This window comes from Coregonus lavaretus, assembly GCF_964263955.1.
Source record: "Coregonus lavaretus genome assembly, chromosome: 1".
In the NCBI taxonomy this organism is placed as follows: domain Eukaryota; kingdom Metazoa; phylum Chordata; class Actinopteri; order Salmoniformes; family Salmonidae; genus Coregonus; species Coregonus lavaretus.
The window spans coordinates 10,644,421-10,669,438 of NC_139988.1; the positions used below are offsets into that span (position 1 = coordinate 10,644,421).

Sequence of the window (25,018 nt, forward strand, 5' to 3'; positions counted from 1 at the left end):
TTAGGCCTGGCTCGCAGTCGGCGTTCCAATTCATCCCAAAGGTGTTCGATGGGGTTGAGGTCAAGACTCTGTCCAGGCAAGTAAAGTTCTTCCTCACCAATCTCGACCAACCATTTCTGTATGGACCTCGCTTTGTGCCGGGGGGCATTGTCATACAGGAAAGGGGCTTCCCCAAACTGTTGCCAGAAAGTTGGAAGCACAGAATCATCTAGAATGTCATTGTATGCTGTAGTGTTAAGATTTCCCTTCACTGGAACTAAGGGGCCTAGCCCGAACCATGAAAAACAGCCACAGACCATTATTCCTCCTCCACCCAACTTTACAGTTGGCACTATGCATTGGGACAGGTAGCGTTCTCCTGGCATCAGCCAAACCCAGATTTGTCAGTCGAACTGCCAGATGGTGAATCGTGATTCATCACTCCAGAGAACGCGTTTCCACTGCTCCAGAGTCCAATGGCGGCAAGCTTAACTCCACAGTTATTGTGCTGACGTTGTGCTGACGAGGCAGTTTGGAACTCTGTAGTGAGTGTTGTAACCAAGGACAGACGAAACTCAGCGGTCCAGTTCTGTGAACTTGTGTGGCCTACCACTTTGTGGCTGAGCCGTTGTTGCACCTAGATGTTTCCACTTCACAACAACACTTACAGTTGACCGGGGCAGCTCTAGCAGTGCAGAAATTTGACGAACTGACTTGTTGGAAAGGTGGCATGCTATGACGGTGCCACGTTGAAAGTCACTGAGCTATTCAGTAAGGCCATTTTACTGCCAATGTTTGTCTATGGAGATTGCATGGCTGTGTGCTCGATTTTATACACCTGTCAGCATCTTACCAGGTGTGACTGAAATAGCCGAATCCACTAATTTGAAGGGGTGTCCACATACTTTTGTATATATAGTGTATATCAAGGGAAACACGAGAAGGAAGGCAGCTTTGGTGTCCCCAATGTGAGTGGCAATCAACCTAAGTGTGTCTTGGCTCTTCGTTCTTTGCTGAAGTGCTTCAGCCATCCAAATACCTTAAAGGCCTCCATCATTAAAGTAAATACACAATTTGAAGGATCCAAATAAGACATTATGAGGATATTCGGATTGATGGCGTGATAGTCAGGAAGGAACTATTTTGCAGCAGAAGCATTTCTGAATCCTGACAACAGGGGAAGGAATGGGACAAACTTTGCAGGTGCATGTTGACTTTCTGATGGTTGGCATCAAACTGTTCCATCAGTCAATGCCTCCCCCATCAGAGAGTGGCGCTCCTTTTTTCATCCAAAATCTAAATGTAACGCTAGAATGCTATCTAGCTACAGCACGAACTGTGGAATGAATTAAAATCATCAGATGGAACGTACGTGAGTCGACACTCCCCGAAGTCATGTGACGAGATCACGTACTAATTTTACGTAAGACTGGCGCTCCGCTTTCCTGGCGGAGAAGATGGCGGCTCCTGGACCGGGGGAGTATTTTAGTGTCGGGAGCCATGTTTCTTGTCTCACTTGCTTGGGCCAGCGTCTGCAGGGAGAAGTGGTGGCCTTCGACTACCAGTCCAAGATGTTGACTTTGAGTATCCTTTCTCTATTTTAGGATGCCATTGAATAATTGGCCTGTTTGCCTACGAGGGGCTGTCGTTAACGGACATATGTCAAATAGTGATCCGCACAGGCGTAATTAGTAGTAGTTAGCCGAATTGCTTAGCTAGCTAGCTTTGTCCCACGTGAAATATTTCGATACAATTCATTAAGATTGTCTGAGTCGTACATATGTATTACATTTAGTTAATGTTGCTGTAGTTTTCCTCTGATTTCTTAGTTATTGCTTACATGTATTGTGAGCCAACGTAGAATTGCTGGTCTTCGACTAGGATCACTTTTTGGCAGAACCCATTATGGCAGATTCAGTAATTGTTATTGGCTAGCGTGACAGTCTTGCTAGTTAACTGACCAGCGCAGATGGTTTTGAGAAACGTGCGATATACTATTATTCTTATTGCCACCTAACTGATTGCATACTTATCAATGCTAGGTAAATTACAATTAATTTCATTGCCTCAACGCTAACTAGTGTTAGTTAGCGGTTAGTTAGTAGCTAACGGTAACTAGCGTTTAGATAGCCAGCAAATTATGGTACCATTTGACGCTGTCTATGTTTGATATTCGTAACAGTCTTCGTTATCAATCTGATTAACTAGCACGGCATGATTGAGTTGTCAAAGTCGGTGGATGACCCAAGGGTACCTAGTTAACGTTAGCTAGCCTAGCTAGTTGGCTAACTATGGTAGTATGATGAAACATGCCGGTTCCGTCACTGTACACTAACGCTACAAGCTAATCTTATACTATATGGCTCTTCAATACACCTTGGCCCAAGTAACTAGCTGAAAAACTATGGATATTTCTCTCGTCAGTCCACACTCCAGAGGGTGGGTGTAGGACCACCTTGCATGGGCTTCAATGACTGGTTGTTAGTAGCCCTTGATCATGACTGTCAGTTCCATTACATTACAAAAAGAGTCATTGGATGAAGGCTTCTTCTGTAGTATTGGGGGGGTTGTTAAGATCCCCGACGCTCGGTCTGAACATTAAGATGCATAGCTTGCTTGCAGTACAGTTTTTGATTTCTAGCCTGCATTTTGCATACTTGAGGCACATGTGTTTTGCTTTTCAACTAGTTAAAAGCTAGGTAGTTGGAGTGTGTTTACTTACGTTTGTACCACCGCATGGTAAAGCAACGCATGATTAGAAAATATTGAGCTCATGCAGTGCTGACCTGTTGCACCCTCAACAACCACTGTGATTATTATTTGACCCTGTTGGTCATCTTTGAACGTCTTGAATAACGATCTGGCCTTAATCGCAATGTACTCTTATAATCTCCACCAGGCACAGCCAGAAGAGGACTGGCCACCCCTCAGAGCCTGGTTACTCTTTTTTATTTATTTTTATTTAACCAGGTAAGCCAGTTGAGAACAAGTTCTCATTTACAACTGCGACCTGGCCAAGATAAAGCAAAGCAGTGCGATAAAAACAACAACACAGAGTTACATATGGGGTAAAACATAAAGTCAAAAATACAACAGAAAATATATATACAGTGTGTGCAAATGTAGTAAGTTATGGAGGTAAGGCAATAAATAGGCCATAGTGCAAAATAGTTACAATTTCATATTAACACTGGAATGATAGATGTGCAAAAGATGATGTGCAAATAGAGATACTGGGGTGCAAATTAGCAAAATAAATAACAATATGAGGATGAGGTAGTTGGGTGGGCTAATTTCAGAATGGCTGTGTACAGGTGCAGTGATCGGTAAGCTGCTCTGACAACTGATGCTTAAAGTTAGTGAGGGAGATAAGAGTCTCCAGCTTCAGAGATTTTTGCAGTTCGTTCCAGTCATTGACAGCAGAGAACTGGAAGGAATGGAGGCCAAGGGAGGTGTTGGCTTTGGGGATGACCAGTGAGATATACCTGCTGGAGCGCAGACTACGGGTGGGTGTTGCTATTGTGACCAGTGAGCTAAAATAAGACTGGGATTTGCCTAGCAGTGATTTATAGATGACCTGGAGCCGGTGGGTTTGGCGACGAATATGTAGTGAGGACCAGCCAACAAGAGCGTACAGGTCACAATGGTGGGTAGTATATGGGGCTTTGCTGACAAAATGGATGGCACTGTGATAGACTATATTCAATTTGCTGAGTAGAGTGTTGGAGGCTATTTTGTAAATGACATCGCCAAAGTCAAGAATCGGTAGGATAGTCAGTTTTACGAGGGCATGTTTGGCAGCATGAGTGAAGGAGGCTTTGTTGTGAAATAGGAAGCCGATTCTAGATCTAACTTTTGATTGGAGATGCTTAATGTGAGTCTGGAAGGAGAGTTTACAGTCTAACCAGACACCTAGGTATTTGTGGTTGTCCACATACTCCAGGTCAGACCCGCCGAGAGTAGTGATTGTAGTCGGGTGGGAGCGTGCAAGCAGCGTTCGGTTGAAGAGCATACATTTAGCTTTACTAGTGTTTAAGAGCAGTTGGAGGCTACGGAAGGAGTGTTGTATGGTGTTGAAGCTCGTTTTGGGAGGAGGTGCTCGTTTTGGAGGTTTGTTAACAGTGTCCAATGAAGGGCCAGGTATATACAAAATGGTGTCGTCCGCATAGAGGTGGATCCGAGCGTCACCAGCAGCAAGAGCGACATCATTGATATACACAGAGAATAGAGTCGGCCCGAGAATTGAACCCTGTGGCACCCCCATAGACTGCCAGAGGTCCAGACAACAGGCCCTCCGATTTGACACATTGAACTCTATCTGATAAGTAGTTGGTGAAACAGGCGAGGCAGTCATTTGAGAAACCAAGGCTATTTAGTCTGCCAATAGGAATGCGGTGGTTGACAGAGTCGAAAGCCTTGGCCAGGTCGATGAAGACGGCTGCACAGTACTGTCTATTATCGATCGCGGTTATAATATCGTTTAGGACCTTGAGTGTGGCTGAGGTGCACCCATGACCAGCTCGGAAACCGGATTGCATAGCGGAGAAGGTACGGTGGGATTCGAAATGGTCGGTGATCTGTTTGTTAACTTGGCTGTCAAAAACTTTCGAAAGGCAGGGCAGGATGGATATAGGTCAGTAACAGTTTGGATCTAGAGTGTCACCCCCTTTGAAGAGGGGGATGACCGCGGCAGCTTTCCAATCTCTGGGGATCTCAGGCGTTACGAGAGGTTGAACAGGCTAGTAATAGGGGTTGCGACAATTTCGACGGCTAATTTTAGAAAGAAAGGGTCCAGATTGTCTAGCCCAGCTGATTTGTAGGGGTCCAGATTTTTCAGCTCTTTCAGAACATCAGCTGTCTGAATTTGTGTGAAGGAGAAGCAGGGAGGGCATGGGCAAGTTGCAGCGGACGGTGCAGAGCTGGTGGCCGGGGTAGTGGTAGCCAGGTGGAAAGCATGGCCAGCCGTAGCAAAATACTTGTTGAAATTCTCGATCATTGTAGATTTATCGGTGGTGACAGTGTTTCCTAGCCTCAGTGCAGTGGGCAGTTGGGAGGAGGTGCTCTTATTCTCCATGGACTTTACAGTGTCCCAAAACTTTTTGGAGTTAGTGCTACAGGATGCAAATTTCTATTTGAAAAAGCTAGCCTTTGCTTTCCTAACTGATTGTGTATATTGGTTCCTGACTTCCCTGAAAAGTTGCATATCGCGGGGGCTGTTCGATGCTAATGCAGTACGCCACACTAGGGAGTTAGGGAATTTTTCCTAGCCACCTGCTTCTACATCTGCATTGCTTGCTGTTTGGGGTTTTAGGCTGGGTTTCTGTATAAGCACTTTGTGACATCTGCTGATGTAAAAAGGGCTTAATAAATACATTTGATTTGATGCAGTACACAGAACACATCACAGCCTAGTGCTGCACCCCCAAAGGACTGCTACATTGACATTGTGGACTGCTCCATTGACATTGTGGACTGCTCCATTGACATTGTGGACTGCTACATTGACAATGTGGACTGCGCCATTGACATTGTGGACTGCTCCATTGACATTGTGGACTGCGCCATTGACATTGTGGACTGCGCCATTGACATTGTGGACTGCTCCATTGACATTGTGGACTGCTCCATTGACATTGTGGACTGCTCCATTGACATTGTGGACTGCTCCATTGACATTGTGGACTGCTCCATTGACATTGTGGACTGCTCCATTGACATTGTGGACTGCTCCATTGACAATGAATGACTTCCGCCGGAACACAGTTTGCATCTGGTGGACATGAGGCATAAGGACCTTATCTTTCATATCAGCGAGAAATAATTTCCAAAAAACAAAAGGTTAAATTGATACACACCTTGATCGCGCCGAAGCGTAACCCTCGTCAGTCTTGCCGCCATAGGCGTTCGCCTAATCCTGCCTTATGAGTGGGCAGGCCCTGCTAATTAGCTTTCTAGCGTGCTCCCAACACCTGTGTGTAAGTTTAAGGTTAGTGTAGCAGAAGTGTAGTTTGGTCGGATGGCGGCACCATAGCTGTATGGCTCTGTAACTGCTACAGTAAGTGTATCTTTTTTATTTGAAGGATTCTTTCTTGCTGATGAAAGATAAGGGCCATATGTTTCGAAAGCCAAATCGCAAGCGACGATAATTGAAGTTTCCAAACGTTAAAGATGCGCTATGCAGAAATCGCTCCACCATTTCCTGGTTGCAAAGATTTTAATAGTGTCCGTAATTTCAGTTAGTGACAAAACAAGCAAGTATAGTGTAGAGAATCATTGTACCATCTAAACCGCTGTGAAATATAACCAAACATTGTATTTTCAGCTGTTTGAAGCTGGTGTACCAAACGTAAAAGACGCAAAAACAGGAAGCATAGAAATAGTGCACATAGAACAGATCTACCACTTCTTAGACTTGCTTTCAATGAGAATGACAGATCTATAACTCACATTTCTATGTGAATTTGATCGGGTCGCCCAAAAAGTTACATATTGCAGCTTTAAAACACAGCTTCGGGATTGTAGTTCACATAACTCGTGGGCGAAGCTAATGGCTGAGAACTGTAGGGAGAAGGCAGAAGGCTGTTTGAACGCATGCCTGCCACTATTGCTAGCCATTCAACTGTATTCTTTCTTCTCGTTATACCAGTCCACTGAGACTGGAGATGTAGTTTAGCACTCACCGAGCTTCTGAATTTAATAGGAGAGAACCTGTTATTGTCAAAGAATGGCAGTGGCAGACCGTAAAGACCCCACCAGGAACAACACCAGTCCCCTGTAGCTCAGTTGGTAGAGCATGGCGTTTGCAACGCCAGGGTTGTGGGTTTGTTTCCCACGGGGGGCCAGTATGAAAATGTATGCACTCACTAACTGTAAGTCGCTCTGGATAAGAGCGTCTGCTAAATGACTAAAATGTAAAATGAACAAAGCAAGTAAAAATGTAACCACAGTTGCAATTCTTTCTGTGTTTTGGTTAAAGGCATAACTGTAGTTGGATGTTTTGTAGATGAATAGCATGCGTGTTTTGTTCAGATGGCATGATTGAAGTGACCAGTCCTCAGCGCTGATGAGGGATGTCCAGCATCTTACCAGGTATTCTGGTTGTTTTTAACAAGCTATCCCAGAGGTGATAGATGTACCTCCAGGAGAATGTGTATATTTTCAGTATTTAGGCCTAGACGTTTAACACTAAACTATGTTGTGGAAGGACACCATCTCTGCATTTAGTGCCTTATGCGGTACATCTTTTATTCTGTTCCATTCATGCCTCTCTACCTTCTCTAGGATGCTTCCTGTCATTCATTGTCATGCTACAACCTGGGAATGTTCTCCTGTGGCTGCAATAGGTGGCAGCATTGCCCTTGGTTGTCATTCCAGCTGACTAGGCCACTAACTAACAGGCCTTCCCCAAGACTTCCTCAGTCTCTAACCACAGCTGCTGACGGAGCGCCATGCGTCTGGCAAGACTTCCTCAGTCTCTAACCACAGCTGCTGACGGAGCGCCATGCGTCTGGCAAGACTTCCTCAGTCTCTAACCACAGCTGCTGACGGAGCGCCATGCGTCTGGCAAGACTTCCTCAGTCTCTAACCACAGCTGCTGACGGAGCGCCATGCGTCTGGCAAGACTTCCTCAGTCTCTAACCACAGCTGCTGACGGAGCGCCATGCGTCTGGCAAGACTTCCTCAGTCTCTAACCACAGCTGCTGACGGAGCGCCATGCGTCTGGCAAGACTTCCTCAGTCTCTAACCACAGCTCCTCAGTCTACCACTTTTTATTATGTTGATCTACAGGTGTCTGAGATTTTACATTTTTGATGGGGAGAATAGACCCTAATATTGATGATTGATGGGGAGAATAGACCCTAATATTGATGATTGATGGGGAGAATATACCCTAATATTGATGATTGATGGAGAATAGACCCTAATATTGATGGGGAGAATAGACCCTAATACTGACGATTGATGGGGAGAATATACCCTAATATTGCATTTTTACATTTGACATTTTAGTCATTTAGCAGACACTCTTATCCAGAGCGACTTACAGTTAGTGAGTGCATACATTTTCATACTTGTCCCCCGTGGGAATCGAACCCACAATCCTGGCGTTGCAAGCGCCATGCTCTACAAACTGAGCTACACGGGACTACATTAGTCAACTGTGATCTAGGTCAAACCAAGACTGCACCAGTCCTGAAATAATGCAATTTGAGAATAATAGTTACAAGGACAAACAATATGTTTAATGTGACATAAGGCCAGATATGATCAATATGTTTAATGTGACATAAGGCCAGATAAGACATGGAATATTGGTCTCCTGAGTGTAGACATACGTCTTCCTATAGACCTGGGGCTCTCGGATGTCTCCTGAATATAGAACTGAGGACCTTGTATCTCCTGTTATTAGTGATCAACGAGTTGAAGAGAATGAGGAAGAGTCTGAAGAGCGGAAAGGAAACAGGATTCATTGCTGGTTGGAGTAGGATTCAAGGAAAAAGTCAAGCATGGGGTTTTGTCTGGTCCGTTTGTGGTATCGGGGTGGGTGGAGAGTAAGCTAGGAAAGATGCAGTCAGTCAAGGTAGCATGAAGTGGATTCATTATGATTGATGTCAGTGGAGGCTGCTGAGGGGAAGACGGCTCATAATAATGTCCGGAACGGTACAAATGGAATAGCATCACACATGGAAACCATGTGTTTGATGTATTTGATACCATTCCACCTATTCCGCTCCAGCCTTTACTACGAGTCCGTCATCCCCAATTAAGGTGCCACCAACCTCCTCTGACATATGTACACCCTATCTCCCAGAGGGATCGAGCTTTGTTCAACTGGGGGAACAAGAAGTTTTAGTCTACGGAACAGAGCTCCTCTCAAGGGGTTATAACAGTGCCTCTAAGTGTAGAGGTTGAGCAACTTAAGAAGGTTCCTGACGATTGATGGGGAGAATAGACCCTCATATTGATGATTGATGGGGAGAATAGACCCTAATATTGATGAATGATGGGGAGAATAGACCCTAATATTGATGATTGATGGGGAGAATAGAGCCTAATATTGACGATTGATGGGGAGAATAGACCCTAATATTGATGATTGATGGGGAGAATAGACCCTAATATTGATGATTGATGGGGAGAATAGACCCTAATATTGATGAATGATGGGGAGAATAGACCCTAATATTGATGATTGATGGGGAGAATAGACCCTAATATTGACGATTGATGGGGAGAATAGACCTTAATATTGATGATTGATGAGGAGAATAGACCCTAATATTGATGAATGATGGGGAGAATAGACCCTAATATTGATGATTGATGGGGAGAATAGACCCTAATATTGATGATTGATGGGGAGAATAGACCCTAATATTGATGAATGATGGGGAGAATAGACCCTAATATTGACGATTGATGGGGAGAATAGACCCTAATATTGATGGGGAGAATAGACCCTAATATTGACGATTGATGGAGAGAATAGACCCTAATATTGATGGGGAGAATAGACCCTAATATTGACGATTGATGGGGAGAGTATACCCTAATATTGATGGAGAATATACCCTAATATTGATGAATGATGGGGAGAATAGACCCTAATATTGATGATTGATGGGGAGAATAGACCCTAATATTGACGATTGATGGGGAGAATAGACCCTAATATTGACGATTGATGGGGAGAATAGACCCTAATATTGATGGGGAGAATAGACCCTAATATTGACGATTGATGGGGAGAGTATACCCTAATATTGATGGAGAATATACCCTAATATTGATGAATGATGGGGAGAATAGACCCTAATATTGATGATTGATGGGGAGAATAGACCCTAATATTGACGATTGATGGGGAGAATAGACCCTAATATTGACGATTGATGGGGAGAATAGACCCTAATATTGATGGGGAGAATAGACCCTAATATTGATGGGGAGAATAGACCCTAATATTGACGATTGATGGGGAGAATAGACCCTAATATTGATGGGGAGAATAGACCCTAATATTGACGATTAATGGGGAGAATAGACCCTAATATTGACGATTGATGGAGAGAATAGACCATTATATTGATGGGGAGAATAGACCCTAATATTGACGATTGATGGGGAGAATAGACCCTAATATTGATGGAGAATAGACCCTAATATTGATGATTGATGGGGATATAGACCCTAATATTGACGATTAACACTTTCTAACCCTGCTGATGTTGATGTTATATTTGCTCAGTGAAATACCTGGAGAGGAGTAGAAGGTGCTCAACCAACGTGAGATGAGGTGTAAGCAAATAAATCATAAGTGCATTTGGAAGGAATAGGTGTGACTCTCATGTGAGAGACATGCCTTCCAAATGCTCAGTCAAATGGCTGGAATACCGTGCAGCATGACAGAAAGGCTGTATGCAGTCTGGGTCATTGGTATAATGGGGTGTTTTTGTATAGACTTAAAGTGAACCCTCCTTATCTATCCACAGGTCTTGAGATTCTTTGAATGTCACTGATGCTCTAGTTACCAAGCCATGTGCTAGGATGCTTCTTTTCTACTGTTACTGCTACTACAATGCTGATCTACTACTAATACTGCTACTACACAGCTTGTTTACCTTGACTTGAGTTCCTCCCAGAATGTGATCCCTCCAGCAGAAAGCCAAATCTCCACGACGTCATCCTGATCAATTTAGCCTATGTTTCTGAAGTGGATATAATAAATGATCGCACTGAAACTCCTCCTCCTCTAGCATCACTGAATGTTAGCAAGGTAAGCCCTCATCTGCTGTCATACTGTAGATCCCACAAATTCAGCCAGTTCCACTGCTTTTTTCATTCTTCCCCTCTAATCAGGGACTGATTTAGACCTGGGACACCAGGTGTGTGTGAACTTAATTATCAGGTAGAACAGAAAACCAGGAGTAGTCACAACCTCAGAGGGTAAGATTTGAATACCCCTGCTGTAGATGCTTGTTGACTTTTTGTGTAGCCTAGGCTTCAGTCGGGATTCGTAAAGTGCTTATGATTAGCCTATTTGTATGGAAAACAAAATCTGTCAAACATTGTTTTGTACATCTTATGAACAGGCCAGGCCCAGTGTTAGGTTACTTGCGATGAGATGACTTGAGTTACATTTGTCACCTGTCTCAAATAATCACCCATCTGAGCCAGTCATTGTTAAATCTTCCTTGTCAACTTTCTCATCCCATGTTTCTGATCAAGGTTATCAATTGTAATTGAGAGTTCCGTATCGCGCCTATTACCTTCAACTACACTGATATAATATAAACGCAACATGCAACAATTTCAAAGATTTTACTGAGTTACAGTTCATATAAGGAAATCAGTCAATTTAAATAAATAAATTAGGCCCTTATCTATGGATTTCAAATGACTGGGAATACATATATGCATCTGTTGGTCACAGATACCTTTTTAAAAAAGGGTAGGGGCGTGGATCAGAAAACCAGTCAGTATCTGGTGTGACCACCATTTGCCTCCTGCTGTGGCCAATGGAATGTTGTCCCACTCCTCTTTAAAGGCTGTGCAAAGTTGCTGGATATTGGCGGGAACTGGAACACGCTGTCAAGCATGTTTGGGATGCTCTGGGTCAATGGGTGACATGTCTGGTGAGTATGCAGGCCATGGAAGAACTGGGACATTTTCAGCTTCCAGGAATTGTGTACAGATCCTTGCAAAATGGGGCCGTGCATGATCATGCTGAAACATGAGGTGATGGTGGCGGATGAATGGGACGACAATGGGCCTCAGGGTCACGGTATCTGTGCATTAAAATTGCCATTGATAAAATGCAATTGTGTTTGTTGTCTGTAGCTTATGCCTGCCCATACCATAACCCCACCGCCACCATGGGGCACGCTGTTCACAATGTTGACATCTGCAAACCGCTCGCCCACACGATGCAGTCTGCCATCTGCCCGGTACAGTTGAAACCGGGATTCATCCGTGAAGAGCACACTTCTCCAGTGTGCAAATGGCCATCGAAGGTGAGCATTTGCCCACTGAAGTTGATTACGACGCCAAACTGCAGTCAGGTCAAGACCCTGATGAGGATGACGAGCACGCAGATGAGTTTCCCTGAGACGGTTTCTGACAGTTTGTGCAGAAATCCTTCGGTTGTGCAAACCCACAGTTTCATCAGCTGTCCGGGTAGCTGGTCTCAGACGATCCCACAGGTGAAGAAGCCGGATGTGGAGGTCCTAGGCTGGCATCGTTACATGTGGTCTGCGGTTGTGAGGCTGGTTGGACGTACTGCCAAATTCTCTAAAATGATGCTTATGGTAGAGAAATTAACATTTCAATTATCTGGTAACAGTTCTGGTGGACATTCCTGCAGTCAGCATGCCAATTGCACGCTCCCTCAAAACTTCAGACATCTTTGGCATTGTGTTGTGACAAAATTGCACATTTTAGTGTGGCCTTTTATTGTCCCCAGCACAAGGTGCTACACCTGTCAGGTGGATGGATTATCTTGACAAAGGAGAAACGCTCACTAACAGGGATGTGAACAAGTTTGTGCACAAAATTTGAGAAGCTTTTTGTGCGTATGGAACATTTCTGTGATCTTTTATTTCAGCTCATGGAACATGGGACCAACACTTTACATGTTGCATTTCATATTTTTGTTGAGTGTAGTTTTTGGTTGCACCTCAACTCACGTTGGTTGAGTGCCTTCTACTCTGAACCCCCTCCTAACTTTCTCCTCCATCTTTCTCTCAGCTTGCTAATCGAGCACGGTCAGAGAAGGAGGACAAGCTGTCCCAAGCATATGCAATCAGTGCTGGGGTTTCTGCGGAGGGCCAGCATCTATTCCAGACTATTCACAAAACGTAAGTGCCTTTCAAGTCGATAAACTTGATTAATTCCAGAGGGGCAGAGTATCGGTAGGCTGCATAGGCTACTGGTTATAATAATATATGGGCATTCTTTATTGATCCATTGTCCTCCGAGTCCACTGGGCCTACACTGGTCCACCCGGTCCACTGGGCCTACACTGGTCCACTGGGCCTACACTGGTCCACATTTACGTCATTTAGCAGACGCTCTTATCCAGAGCGACTTACAAATAGGTGCATTCAACTTATGATGGGGGGAGCAGAAGTATTACTTTTATCGTTTGGGTGTAGGGTCTGATCAGAGCCTGAAGGTAAGGAGGTGCCGTTCCGCTCACAGCTCCGTAGGCAAGCACCATGGTCTTGTAGTAGATGCGAGCCTCAACTGGAAGCCAGTGGAGTACGCGGAGGAGCGGGGTGACATGAGAGAACTTGGGAAGGTTGAACACCAGAAGGGCTGCAGCATTCTGGAGAAATTGTAGGAGTTTAATGGCACAGGCAGGGAGCCCAGCCAACAGCGAGTTGCAGTAATCCAGACGGGAGATGACAAGAGCCTGGATTAGGACCTGTGCCGCTTTCTGTGTAAGGTAGGGTCGTACTCTGCGAATGTTGTAGAGCATGAACCTGCAGGATCGGGTCACCGCTTTGATGTTAGCGGAGTACGACAGGGTGTTGTCCAGGGTCACGCCAAGGTTCTTTGCACTCTGGGAGGAGGACACAATGGAGTTGTCAACCATGATGGCGAGATCATGGAGCGGGCAGTCCTTCCCCGGGAGGAAGAGCAGCTCCGTCTTGCCGAGGTTCAGCTTGAGTTGGTGATCCGTGATCAACACTGATATTTCTGCCAGACATGCAGAGATGCGATTCGCCACCTGGTTAGTGAGTGCATACATGATGATTTTTTTATATATATATTTTTTTCATACTGGCCCCACGTGGGAATCGAACCCACAACCCTGGCGTTGCAAACACCATGCTCTACATCCCTGCCGGCCATTCCCTCCCCTACCCTGGACAACGCTGGGCCAATTGTGTGCCGCCCCATGGGTCTCCCGGTCGCGGCCGGCTACGACAGAGCCTGGATTCGAACCAGGATATCTAGTGGCACAGCTAGCACTGCGATGCAGTGCCTTAGACCACTGCGCCACTCGGGAGGACAGCGTAGCAATGATAGGAGAGACCATGTGAGGATATGACAGAGCCAAGTGACTTGGTGTATAGAGAGAATAGGAGAGTGCCTAGAACTGAGCCCTGGGGGACACCAGTGGTGAGAGCACGTAGTGCGGAAACAGATTCTCGCCACGCCACCTGGTAGGAGCGACCTGTCAGGTAGGACGCAATCCAAGAGTGAGCAGCGCCGGAGATGCCCAACTCTGAGAGGGTGGAGAGGAGGATCTGATGGTTCACAGTATCAAAGGCAGCAGATAGGTCTAGTAGGATAAGAGCAGAGGAGAGAGAGTTAGCTTTAGCAGTGCGGAGAGCCTCCGTGACACAGAGAAGAGCAGTCAGTTGAATGACCAGTCTAGAAACCTGACTGGTTTGGATCAAGAAGGTCATTCTGAGAGAGATAGCAGGAGAGTTGCCTAGAGACGGCACGCTCAAGAGTTTTGGAGAGAAAATAAAGAAGGGATACTGTTCTGTAGTTGTTGACATCGGAGGGATCGAGTGTAGGTTTTTTGAGGAGGGGTGCAACTCTCGCTCTCTTGAAGACTGAAGGGACATGGCCAGCGGTCAAGGATGAGTTGATGAGCGGGGTGAGGTAAGGGAGAAGGTCTCCGGAAATGGTCTGGAGAAGAGAGGAGGGGTTAGGGTCAAGCGGGCAGGTTGTTGGGCGGCCGGCCGTCACAAGTCGCAAGATTTCATCTGGAGAGAAAGGGGAGAAAGAAGTCCAAGCATAGGGTAGGGCAGTGAACAGGACCAGCGGTGTCATTTGACTTAATAAATGAGGATCGGATGTCGTCAACATTCTTATCAAAATGGTTGATTAAGTCATCCACAGAGAGGGAGGTGGGAGATGGATGTGGAGGAGGATTCAGCAGGGAGGAGAAGGTGGCAAAGAGCTTCCTATGGTTAGAGGCAGAGGCTTGAAATCTAGTGGTAGAGAGTGGCTTTAGCAGCAGAAACAGAGGAAGAGAATGTAGAGAGGAGGGAGTGAACAGATGCCAGGTCCGCAGGGAGTCTAGTTTTCCTCAATTTCCGCTCGGCTGCCCGGAGCCCTGTTCTGTGAGCTCGCAATGCGTCATCAAGCCACGGAGCAGGAGGGGAGGACTGAGCCGGCCGGGAGGATAGGGGACATAGAGTCAAAAGATGCAGAAAGGGAGGAGAGGAGGGTTGAGGAGGCAGAATCAGGAGATCGGAGGGAGAAGGATTTAGCAGGGGGAAGAGATGATAGGATGGAAGAGGAGAGAGAGAGAGCGAAGTTTGCGACTGCACATTACCATCTGAGTAGGGGCAGAGTGAGTAGTGTTGGAGGAGAGCGAGAGAGAATAGGATACAAAGTAGTGGTCGGAGACATGGAGGGGAGTTGCAGTGAGATTAGTAGAAGAACAGCATCTAGTAAAGATGAGGTCAAGCGTATTGCCTGCCTTGTTGTAGGGGGGGGGGGGGGTGGGGGCGGTGAGAGGGTGAGGTCAAAAGAGGAAAGGAGTGGAAAGGAGGCAGAGAGAAATGAGTCAAAGGTAGACGTAGGGAGGTTAAAGTCACCCAGAACTGTGAGAGGTGAGCCATCCTCAGGAAAGGAACTTATCAAGGCGTCAAGCTCATTGATGAACTCTCTGCCTTGTTGGCCGCAGAACGGCAGTTCCAGAGGCTGCCGGAGACCTGGAACTCCACGTGGGTTGTGTGCGCAGGGACCACCAGATTAGAGTGGCAGCAGCCACGCGGTGTGAAGCGTTTGTATGGCCTGTGCAGAGAGGAGAGAACAGGGATAGACAGACACATAGTTGACAGGCTACAGAAAAGGCTACAATAATGCAAAGGAGATCGGAATGAAATTAACTAAACATCTGGGAAAGCGAGAGAGCGGGGCCTCCCTCACGTACGTTTCATTGAAACACTCAAATATAACTCTCCCAACTTCCACTTTAGAAATTATAATTGTTGTAAACTACAGCAGTCCAATGTTTTCCACCCAGGCCACTGGGCCTACACTGGTCCACCCGGGCCACTGGGCCTACACTGGTCCTCCCAGTCCACTGGGCCTAGGTCCACTGGTCCACCCGGTCCACTGGGCCTACACTGGTCCACTGGGCCTACACTGGTCCTCCCAGGCCACTGGGCCTACACTGGTCCACTGGGCCTACACTGGTCCACCCGGTCCACTGGGCCTACACTGGTCCACCCGGTCCACTGGGCCTACACTGGTCCACCCGGTCCACTGGGCCTACACTGGTCCACCCGGTCCACTGGGCCTACACTGGTCCACTGGGCCTACACTGGTCCACCCGGTCCACTGGGCCTACACTGGTCCTCCCAGGCCACTGGGCCTACACTGGTCCACCCGGTCCACTGGGCCTACACTGGTCCACTGGGCCTACACTGGTCCTCCCAGGCCACTGGGCCTACACTGGTCCACCCGGTCCACTGGGCCTACACTGGTCCTCCCAGGCCACTGGGCCTACACTGGTCCACCCGGTCCACTGGGCCTACACTGGTCCTCCCAGGCCACTGGGCCTACACTGGTCCACCCGGGCCTACTGAACACCCTTTCCAGTCATAATGGCTAGGTTTAGAGGCAGGTGATTTGAAGACGTCGCATGTTAGGTCAACAGAAGTTCCGAAAAATTTGAGGTCTTGATCTGATTTTGGCTGCTAAGCATTGTTTAAATTGGTAAGACGCGGTAACGACAATCCCAGCTCCGACACCTCCGTTTTTGCACACACGGCCGACGCAGTGTGATTTGATGGTCAACTGCTGCGCACATTGATAGCATGTCGGGCAACAAGATTCTCCGGGAGAATTGGATAAAGGCATTCACATATACCTGACAGTACTTAGTTGTCCTGCATCTCCCCAATTTCTGTATTCCCTAAATATACATTTACAGATAATAGGCTTAGATAATCTAATGATACATACTGTTATAAATGATTGTGTAGGTTGTGTCAAGTTTTAGCTTCATAAATAAAAAGTATTCAATTGAGATTTCATGCTTTATTTCAAAATATCAGATTAAAACTCATTCTAGAGTGGTTTCAATAGACTTGACTCCTCAGCTCAAGGACTGTTTGACCAGTTAAATGTTGATCTAATGATGTGTACTGTGTTCTGCAGCATCAAAGACTGTAAATGGCAGGAGAAGAATATAATGGTGATGGACGACGTTGTAATCTCACCCCCATACCAGGCTGACAACTGCAAAGGCAAAGAGGGAAGTGCTTTAAGTCATGTACGCAAAATAGTGAGTATCACCTGTCAACTACAACTACTGTTAAATCTGTCAACCTAACTACAACTTATCTGTCAGCTTACCTACTACTACTACTACTGTTATATCTGGCAACCTACCTACTACTACTACTGTTATATCTGGCAACCTACAGTGCATTCGGAAAGTATTCAGACCCCTTGACCTTTTCCACATTTTGTTACGTTACAGTCTAATTATAAAATGGATTAAATGAACCAAAATTCCTCATCAATCTACACACAATAACCCATAATGACAAAGCAAAAACAGGTTTGTTGAAACTTTTGGTATTTTATTTAAAAAATGAAGAAAACTCACTTACCTTATTTACATAAGTATTCAGACCCTTTGCTATGAGACTCGAAATTGAGCTCAGGTGCATCCTGTTTCCATTTATCATCCTTGAGATGTTTCTACAACTTGATTTGGAGTCGACCTGTGGTAAATTCAATTCATTGGACATGATTTGGAAAGACACACCTGTCTATATCAGGTCCCACAGTTGACAGTGCATGTCAGAGCAAAAACCAAGCCATGAGGTCGAAGGAATTGTCCGTAGATCTCCAAGACAGGATTGTGTCGAGGCACAGATTTGGGGAAGGGTATCAAAAGGGTATCAAAACATTTCTGCAGCATTGAAGTTCTCCAAGAACACAGTGGACTCCATCATTCTTAAATGGAAGAAATTTAGAACCACCAAGACTCTTCCTAGAGCTGGCCAAACTGAGCAATCGGGGGATAAGGGCCTTGGTCAGGGAGGTGACCAAGAACCCGATGGTCACTGACAGAGCTGTAGAGTTCCTCTGTGGAGATGGGAGAACCTTCCAGAAGGACAACCATCTCTGCAGTACTCCAATCAGGCCTTTATGGTAGAGTGGCCAGACGGAAGCCACTCCTCCGTAAAAGGCACATGAAAGCCTGCTTGGAAGTTTGCCAAAAGGCAACTAAAGGACTCTCAGACCATGAGAAACAAGATTCTCTGGTCTGATGAAACCAAGATTGAACTCTTTGGCCTGAATGCCAAGCGTCACGTCTGGAGGAAACCTGGCACCATCCCTACGGTGATGCATGGTGGTGGAAGCATCATGCTGTGGGGATGTTTTTCAGCGGCAGGGACTGGGAGTCTAGTCAGGATCGAGGAAAACATGAACGGAGCAAAGTACAGAAAGATCCTTGATGAAAACCTACTCCCGAGCACTCAGGACCTCAGACTGGGGCGAAGGTTCACCTTCCAACATGACAACGACCCTAAGCACACAGCCAAGACAACGCAGGAGTGGCTTCGGGACAAGTCTCAATCTCCAGACTTGAACCCGATCGAACCTCTCTGGAGAGACTTGAAAATAGCTATGCGGCAACGCTCCCCATCCAACCTGACAGAACTTGAGAGGATCTGCAGAGAAGAATGGGAGAAACTCCCCAAATACAGGTGTGCCAAGCTTGTAGCGTCATACCCAAGAAGACTCGAGGCAGTAATCGCAGAAGGTGCTTCAACGAAGTACTGAGTAAAGGGTCTGAATACTTATGTAAATGTGATATTTCAGTTTCTTTATTTTTAATGTTTGCTAAAATGTCGAAAAACCTGTTTTTGCTTTGTCGTTATGGGGTATTGTGTGTAGATTGATGAGGAAAAAAAACTACTTAAATAAGTTTAGAATAAGGCTGTAACGTAACAAAATGTGGCAAAAGTCAAGGGGTCTGAATACTTTCCCAATGCACTGTACCTAACACTACTACTGTTAAATCAGTCAACCTACCTACTACAGCTGTTATAAAAGTAGTAGTAGGTAGGTTGACGGATACTACTACTGTTGTATCTGTCAACCTACTACTACTGTTATATTCCCACGGGGGAACAGTATGAAAAATGTATGCACTCACTAATTGTAAGTCGCTCTGGATAAGAGCGTCTGCTAAATGACTAAAATGTTAATTGGATCATTAAAAATATATGTCAACCTACTACTACTGTTGTATCTGTCAACCTACCTACTACTACTGTTATCTGTCAACCTACTACTACGGTTATATCTGTCAACATACCTACTACAACTGTTAAATCTGTCAACTTACCTACTACTACTGTTATCTGTCAACTTACTACTACAGTTATATCTGTCATCCTACCTACTACTATCTGTCAACCTACCTACTACTACTATGGTTATATCTGTCAATACGTTGCCTTGGTTGTGGAAAAATTATACAATTGACATGTCATTTGCACTTTTCTTTCAAATAACTTTTGTTTTGGTAACATAGTATTGATCATGCATCTCAAGTGGTCTTCCCTGTCCTTCCTCTGCAGGTTGAGAAACATTTTAGAGATGTGGAAAGTCAGAAGCAACGTTCACAAGCACAGCAAACACAGAAGGACTCCTCTTTATCATCTTGAGTCAGCGCAGGGCAGTGTGGGTCGGGCCAGCCAGGGAAGGCAACACAGCGGCGGGTGGACGGCACGGCGGGAAGTCTGTCCCCACTGCCGGACGAGGTTGGCATTCCTAGCCCTCGTTGTCAGAGACCAGGACGATCCAGCGCTGAAGGGCACTGGGTCCAGATGAACAAAAAAACATTAACGAAAAAGACACACAAAAAAAGAGAGTTAATCTTAAATTAGACTTTATAAAGATAATTTAAAACATCAACCATGAAGCAACCATAGTTTCCTTTAACTAACTTAATCATCGTCTCACTCATCCCATCATCATCCATCATTGTCCCCTCATCCCATCCATCATCGTCCCCTCATCCCATCCATCATCCTCCCCTCATCCCATCATCCATCATCCCCCCTTCATCCATTATCGTCCCCTCATCCCATCCATCATCCTCCCCTCATCCCCATCATCCATCATCCCCCCTTCATCCATTATCGTCCCCTCATCCCATCCATCATCCTCCCCTCATCATCATCGCCCCCCTCATCCTTCATCCCCCCATCATCCATCATCGTCCCCTCATCTCCCCAATGGCTTTTCTTCTTCTCTTTTATTTTCCATCAATTTCATTTCTTAAAAAATAGAAAAATAGAGCAGTCAGAAAGGCTTGTTAGCTTTATTTTCTGTCAGTGTTCCTTTTTGCTGTATCCATGTTCTACAAGTTTCTGTATTTTAAACAAAACGTGACTTGAAATGCCACACTTTAAAAAGACATTTTCTAAAATAAAAGTAACTAAAATTGTGACTGTAATACAGTAATTTCAATAGCTTTTTGCGAGGCAAAGAACACTAAACTTTGAAAGATTCAGAAGGCAAATGATTGATTTCCTGTTAGGTATTTTCATTGTACAATGACTTGTGGTATATGGAACATTGTCTCTGCAAAATAATGGTCAGTCAATAGTGCAGTAGGCCTAGCATCGTTCAACCAGACTGACCACTGCACCAAATGTGAGCTATTACGAGATCGGTCTGGTTTCACAAGGCTCCAGTAGGCTGCTGTTTTAATCAGGACCGTATTCAATGTGCATGGTCATACCTGGCAAGCCACCCTGTTATACACCTGATCATTTACCTGCTGTCCAGTTAACTAAAACATTTTACTGGTATTGGTGGCATATAAGTAAAATGACGTATCATGTGTTGTTTAATCAGTCCCAATTGCTGGAGTTTGACTATACTGCAATTAGAATTTATCTGGTTGTTTTCTCATTAGAAATAGATTTGTTTAAAGAGAACTAACCTCACAGAATCCATCCCTTCATTACCTGGACATTCAATTAATTATTCAAATGGAGAAATGATTTTTATTTATCCAATGCTGGCCCCTGCTGTGCTTGCTGCTTCAAAGAACTTCGAACAGAGGATACTGAACAAGATGGGTGAAGGGAGGCTAAATTGTCATTCCAATGGACTGTAATTTACAGGTAATTTCAGTGTCTGTGATGGTTCCTGTCAAAGTAGGAAGTGAGAATCTGCAGGTAGTGTCATTACATTCCACTGGGTACCTGCTGGTCTAATCTGAAGTCTGATCATGGAGAAGACTAATTCACAGACTACTGGAGACATGACTGGATTAGGGCAGTGTTTCCCAACTCCAGTCCTCCAGTACCACCAACGGCACACATTTTTGTTGTAGCCCAAGAGAAACTCACCTGATTCTACTCAGTGAGGGCTTGATGGTTAGTTGACAAGTAGAATAAGGTTTGGTAACACTGGACTAGGGTAAGTGTGTATTTTGTTTAATTGAACCTTTATTTATCCAGGAAGTCCCATTGAGCTCAGAAGACCTCTTTTATATTGTATATTTAGATTTACTGAGTAGTAGATAATGAAGCTATATAAATCAGTGGAGGCTGGTGGGAGTGGCTATATGAGGACAGGCTCATTTTAATGGCTGGAATGGAATCAATGGAACGGTATCAAACATGGAACCCATGTCTGACTCCGTTCCATTGATTCCATTCCAGCCATTACACTGAGCCTGTTCTCCTATAGCCCCTCTCACCAGCCTCCACTGATATAAGCCTTTGTGTTGCTAAATGACCTAATCTCATCAAACATAAAGAATGTTCTAGAAGTCATGGTTTTAAATTGTGGCAAACACAAATCCGTATTATGGGTATCCACCCAAAATGGACCATCTCTGATATTAGATACTTGATGAGCTATTTAATTGAGAACGTTCAACATTCACCAACAGCATCAACTATGAACTGCATCACATTACCATATCTGTCCCCATAACAGCTACAGTGTGTATTCTTTTAAAAAAACAGAATCAAACGCATCATAGACCAACATCTTGGGGGATCCAGTTTGGGAATTGGATGAAGATAACCACATGCAAACAGTGACAGTCTAGTACATCAGTGGTAGGCCTGATTACCAATGATGATGAGACAGCTGACAGGGAGGAGGTGAGAGCGCTGGCGGAGTGGTGCCAGGAAAATAACCTCTCCCTCAATGTCAACAAAACTAAGGAGCTGATCGTGGACTACAGGAGACCGCAGAGGGAGAATGCGCCCATCCACATTGACGCAGGGGAGTGGGTCAAAATCTTCAAGTTCCTCAGCGTGCACATCACTGACAATCTGAAATGGTCCCTTCACACAGACAGCGTGGTGAAGAAGGCGCAACAGCGCCTCTTCAACCTCTGGAGGCTGAAATAATTTGTCTTGGCCCCTAAGACCCTCACAAACTTCTACAGATGCACCATTGAGCATCCTGTCGGGCTCTATCACAACCTGGTACTATAATTGCACCATCCGCAACGGCAGGGCTCTCCAGAGAGTGGTGCGGTCAGCTCAAAGCATCACATCTACAGTACTCAGTGTCACAGGAAGGCCAAGAAAATCATGAAGGACCTCAGCCACGGCATGTTCACCCCTCTGTAACTCAGCTGGTAGAGCACGGCGCTTATAACACCAAGGTAGTGGGTTCGATCCCCGGGACCACCCATACATCAAAAAAATGTATGCACGCATGACTGTAAGTCGCTTTGGATAAAAGTGTCTGCTAAATGGCATATTATTATTATTTATCTAGAAAGCTGGGACCGAGAGCCTAAGAAACCGCTTCTATCTCCAGGCCATCAGACTGTTAAAGTCACCACTAGCCTTAGCCACTGTTCTAGCTGGCTACCACCCGGTACTCCACCCTGCACCTTAGAGACTGCTGCTCTATGTACATAGTCATTGAACATTGGTCACTTTAATAATGTTAACATACTGTTTTACCCACTTTATATGTAAACTGAGTGTACAAAACATTATGCGCTTTACATGACATAGACTGACCAGGTGAATGCTATGATCCCTTATTGATGTCACTTGTTAAATTCACTTCAATCAGTGTAGATGAAGGGGAGGAGACAGGTTAAAGAAGGATTTTTAAGCCTCGAGACAATTGAGACATAGACTGTGTATGTGTGCCATTCAGAGGCTGCTGTAGAAGGTGTTCTTAATGTTTTGTACAGTGTATATACTGTATTCTAGTCATGCCTCATCCTATGTAACTACTGCTGTACACACCTTTTCTATTCATATACTGTCCATACACACCTGTGTTTATATTCCTGTCTCGGACCCTGCTCGTTCTGATATTTCTTTATGGATTGTGTGTATAGTTTATTTTTATTGTTAGGTATTACTGCACTGTTTGAGCTAGAAACAAGCATTTCCCTTCACCTGCGTACGCTATCAATAAACTTTGATTTAATACATCCTCCAGATTCAGAAATGAGACCTACATGTACGGCACAGCGTCTCAATAATGCTAAGTCTGGGTGTGTTGCTTGTTATCCTGCCTGTTGTCATCATGATGTCTGGGGCCTGGGTTTCCAGATGTCTGTGCCCTTTAAGCCTCAGACATTTTTGTATTTCAGTCGTTTAGCAGACTCTCTTATCCAGAGCGACTTACAAGCACAATTAGGGTTAAGTGCCTTGCTCAAGGGCACATCGACAGATGTTTCACCTAGTTGGCACGGGGATTCAAACCTGCAACATTTCGGTTACTGGCCGCCCAGACCTGGTGGACTGTAAGTCTCGTGCCCTCACCCACATCCCTCACGGTGTGGTCCATAGCACCTAGCTCCTGGACCTGAGTAATAACAAGCTGACTGAGCTACTGAGCCAGTCCTTCATTTGGCTCTGGTCGCTACGCATCCTCATAATCTCAGAATGATCTGCAGACATTTTTCTGGTGTTAATCAGGTGGTGGCGATATGTACAGTGCCTTCAAAGTATTCATACCCCTTGACTTATTCCACATTTTGTTACAGCCTGAATAAAACATGTATTAATCGTTTTTTATCTCACACATCTACACACAATACCCAATATTGACAAAGTGAAAACATGTTTTAAGACATTTTTGCAAATGTATTGAAAATGAAGTAATATAGGTATTCACACCCCTGAGTCAATACATGTTAGAATCACCTTTGGCAGCGATTCTTTCTGGGTAAGTCTCTAAGAGCTTTGCACACCTGGATTGTACAATATTTGCACGTTATTATTTTTTTAATTCTTCAAGCTCGGGCAAGTTAGTTGTTGATCACTGCTAGACAGCCATTTTCAAGTCTTGCCATAGATTTTCAAGCAGATTTAAGTCAAAACTGTAACTAGACCACTCAGGAACATTCAATGTTGTCTTGGTAAGCAACTCCAGTGTATATTTGGCCTTGTGTTATAGGTTATTGTCCTGCTGAAAGTTGAATTTGTCTCCCAGTGTCTGATGGAAAGCAGGCTGAAAAAGGTTTTCCTATAAGATTTTGTTTTGCTTAGCTCTATTCCATTTATTTTTATCCAAAAAAAACCTCACTAGTCCTTGTCGATTACAAGCATACCCATAACATGATGCAGCCATTCCTGGAAGCTGAAAATGTCCCAGTTCTTCCATGGCCTGCATACTCACCAGACATGTCACCAATTGAGCATGTTTGGGATGCTCTGGATCGACATGTACGACAGCATGTTCAAGTTCCCGTCAATATCCAGCAACTTTGCACAGCCATTGAAGAGGGGTGGGACAACATTCCACAGGCCACAATCAACAGCCTGATCAACTCTATGCGAAGGAGATGTGTCGTGCCGCATGAGGCAAATGGTGGTCACACTAGATGCTGACTGGTTTTCTGATCCACGCCCCTACTTAAAAATAAAAAAAAGGTATCTGTGACCAACAGATGCATATCTGTATTCCCAGTCATTTGAAATCCATATATTAGGGTCTAATGAATTTATTTCAATTGACTGATTTCCTTATATGAACTGTAACTCAGTAAACTCTTTGAAATTGTTGCATGTTGCATTTATATTTTTGCTCAGTG

At 44.9% G+C, this 25,018-nt stretch overlaps 1 protein-coding gene across 1 annotated transcript; it reads left to right on the forward strand.

Moving 5' to 3' along the window:
• The first annotated feature begins 1,420 nt into the window (after window positions 1-1,420).
• On the forward strand, window positions 1,421-20,428 carry LOC311147667 (protein LSM12 homolog A-like). The gene is made up of 5 exons (XM_084184416.1): window positions 1,421-1,563; window positions 10,623-10,756; window positions 12,727-12,836; window positions 17,113-17,239; window positions 19,557-20,428. Exons 1-5 carry the CDS (start codon window positions 1,437-1,439, stop codon window positions 19,641-19,643), a joined length of 585 nt encoding a protein of 194 aa, XP_084040542.1. The 5' UTR covers window positions 1,421-1,436; the 3' UTR covers window positions 19,644-20,428.
• The last annotated feature ends 4,590 nt before the right edge of the window (window positions 20,429-25,018 follow it).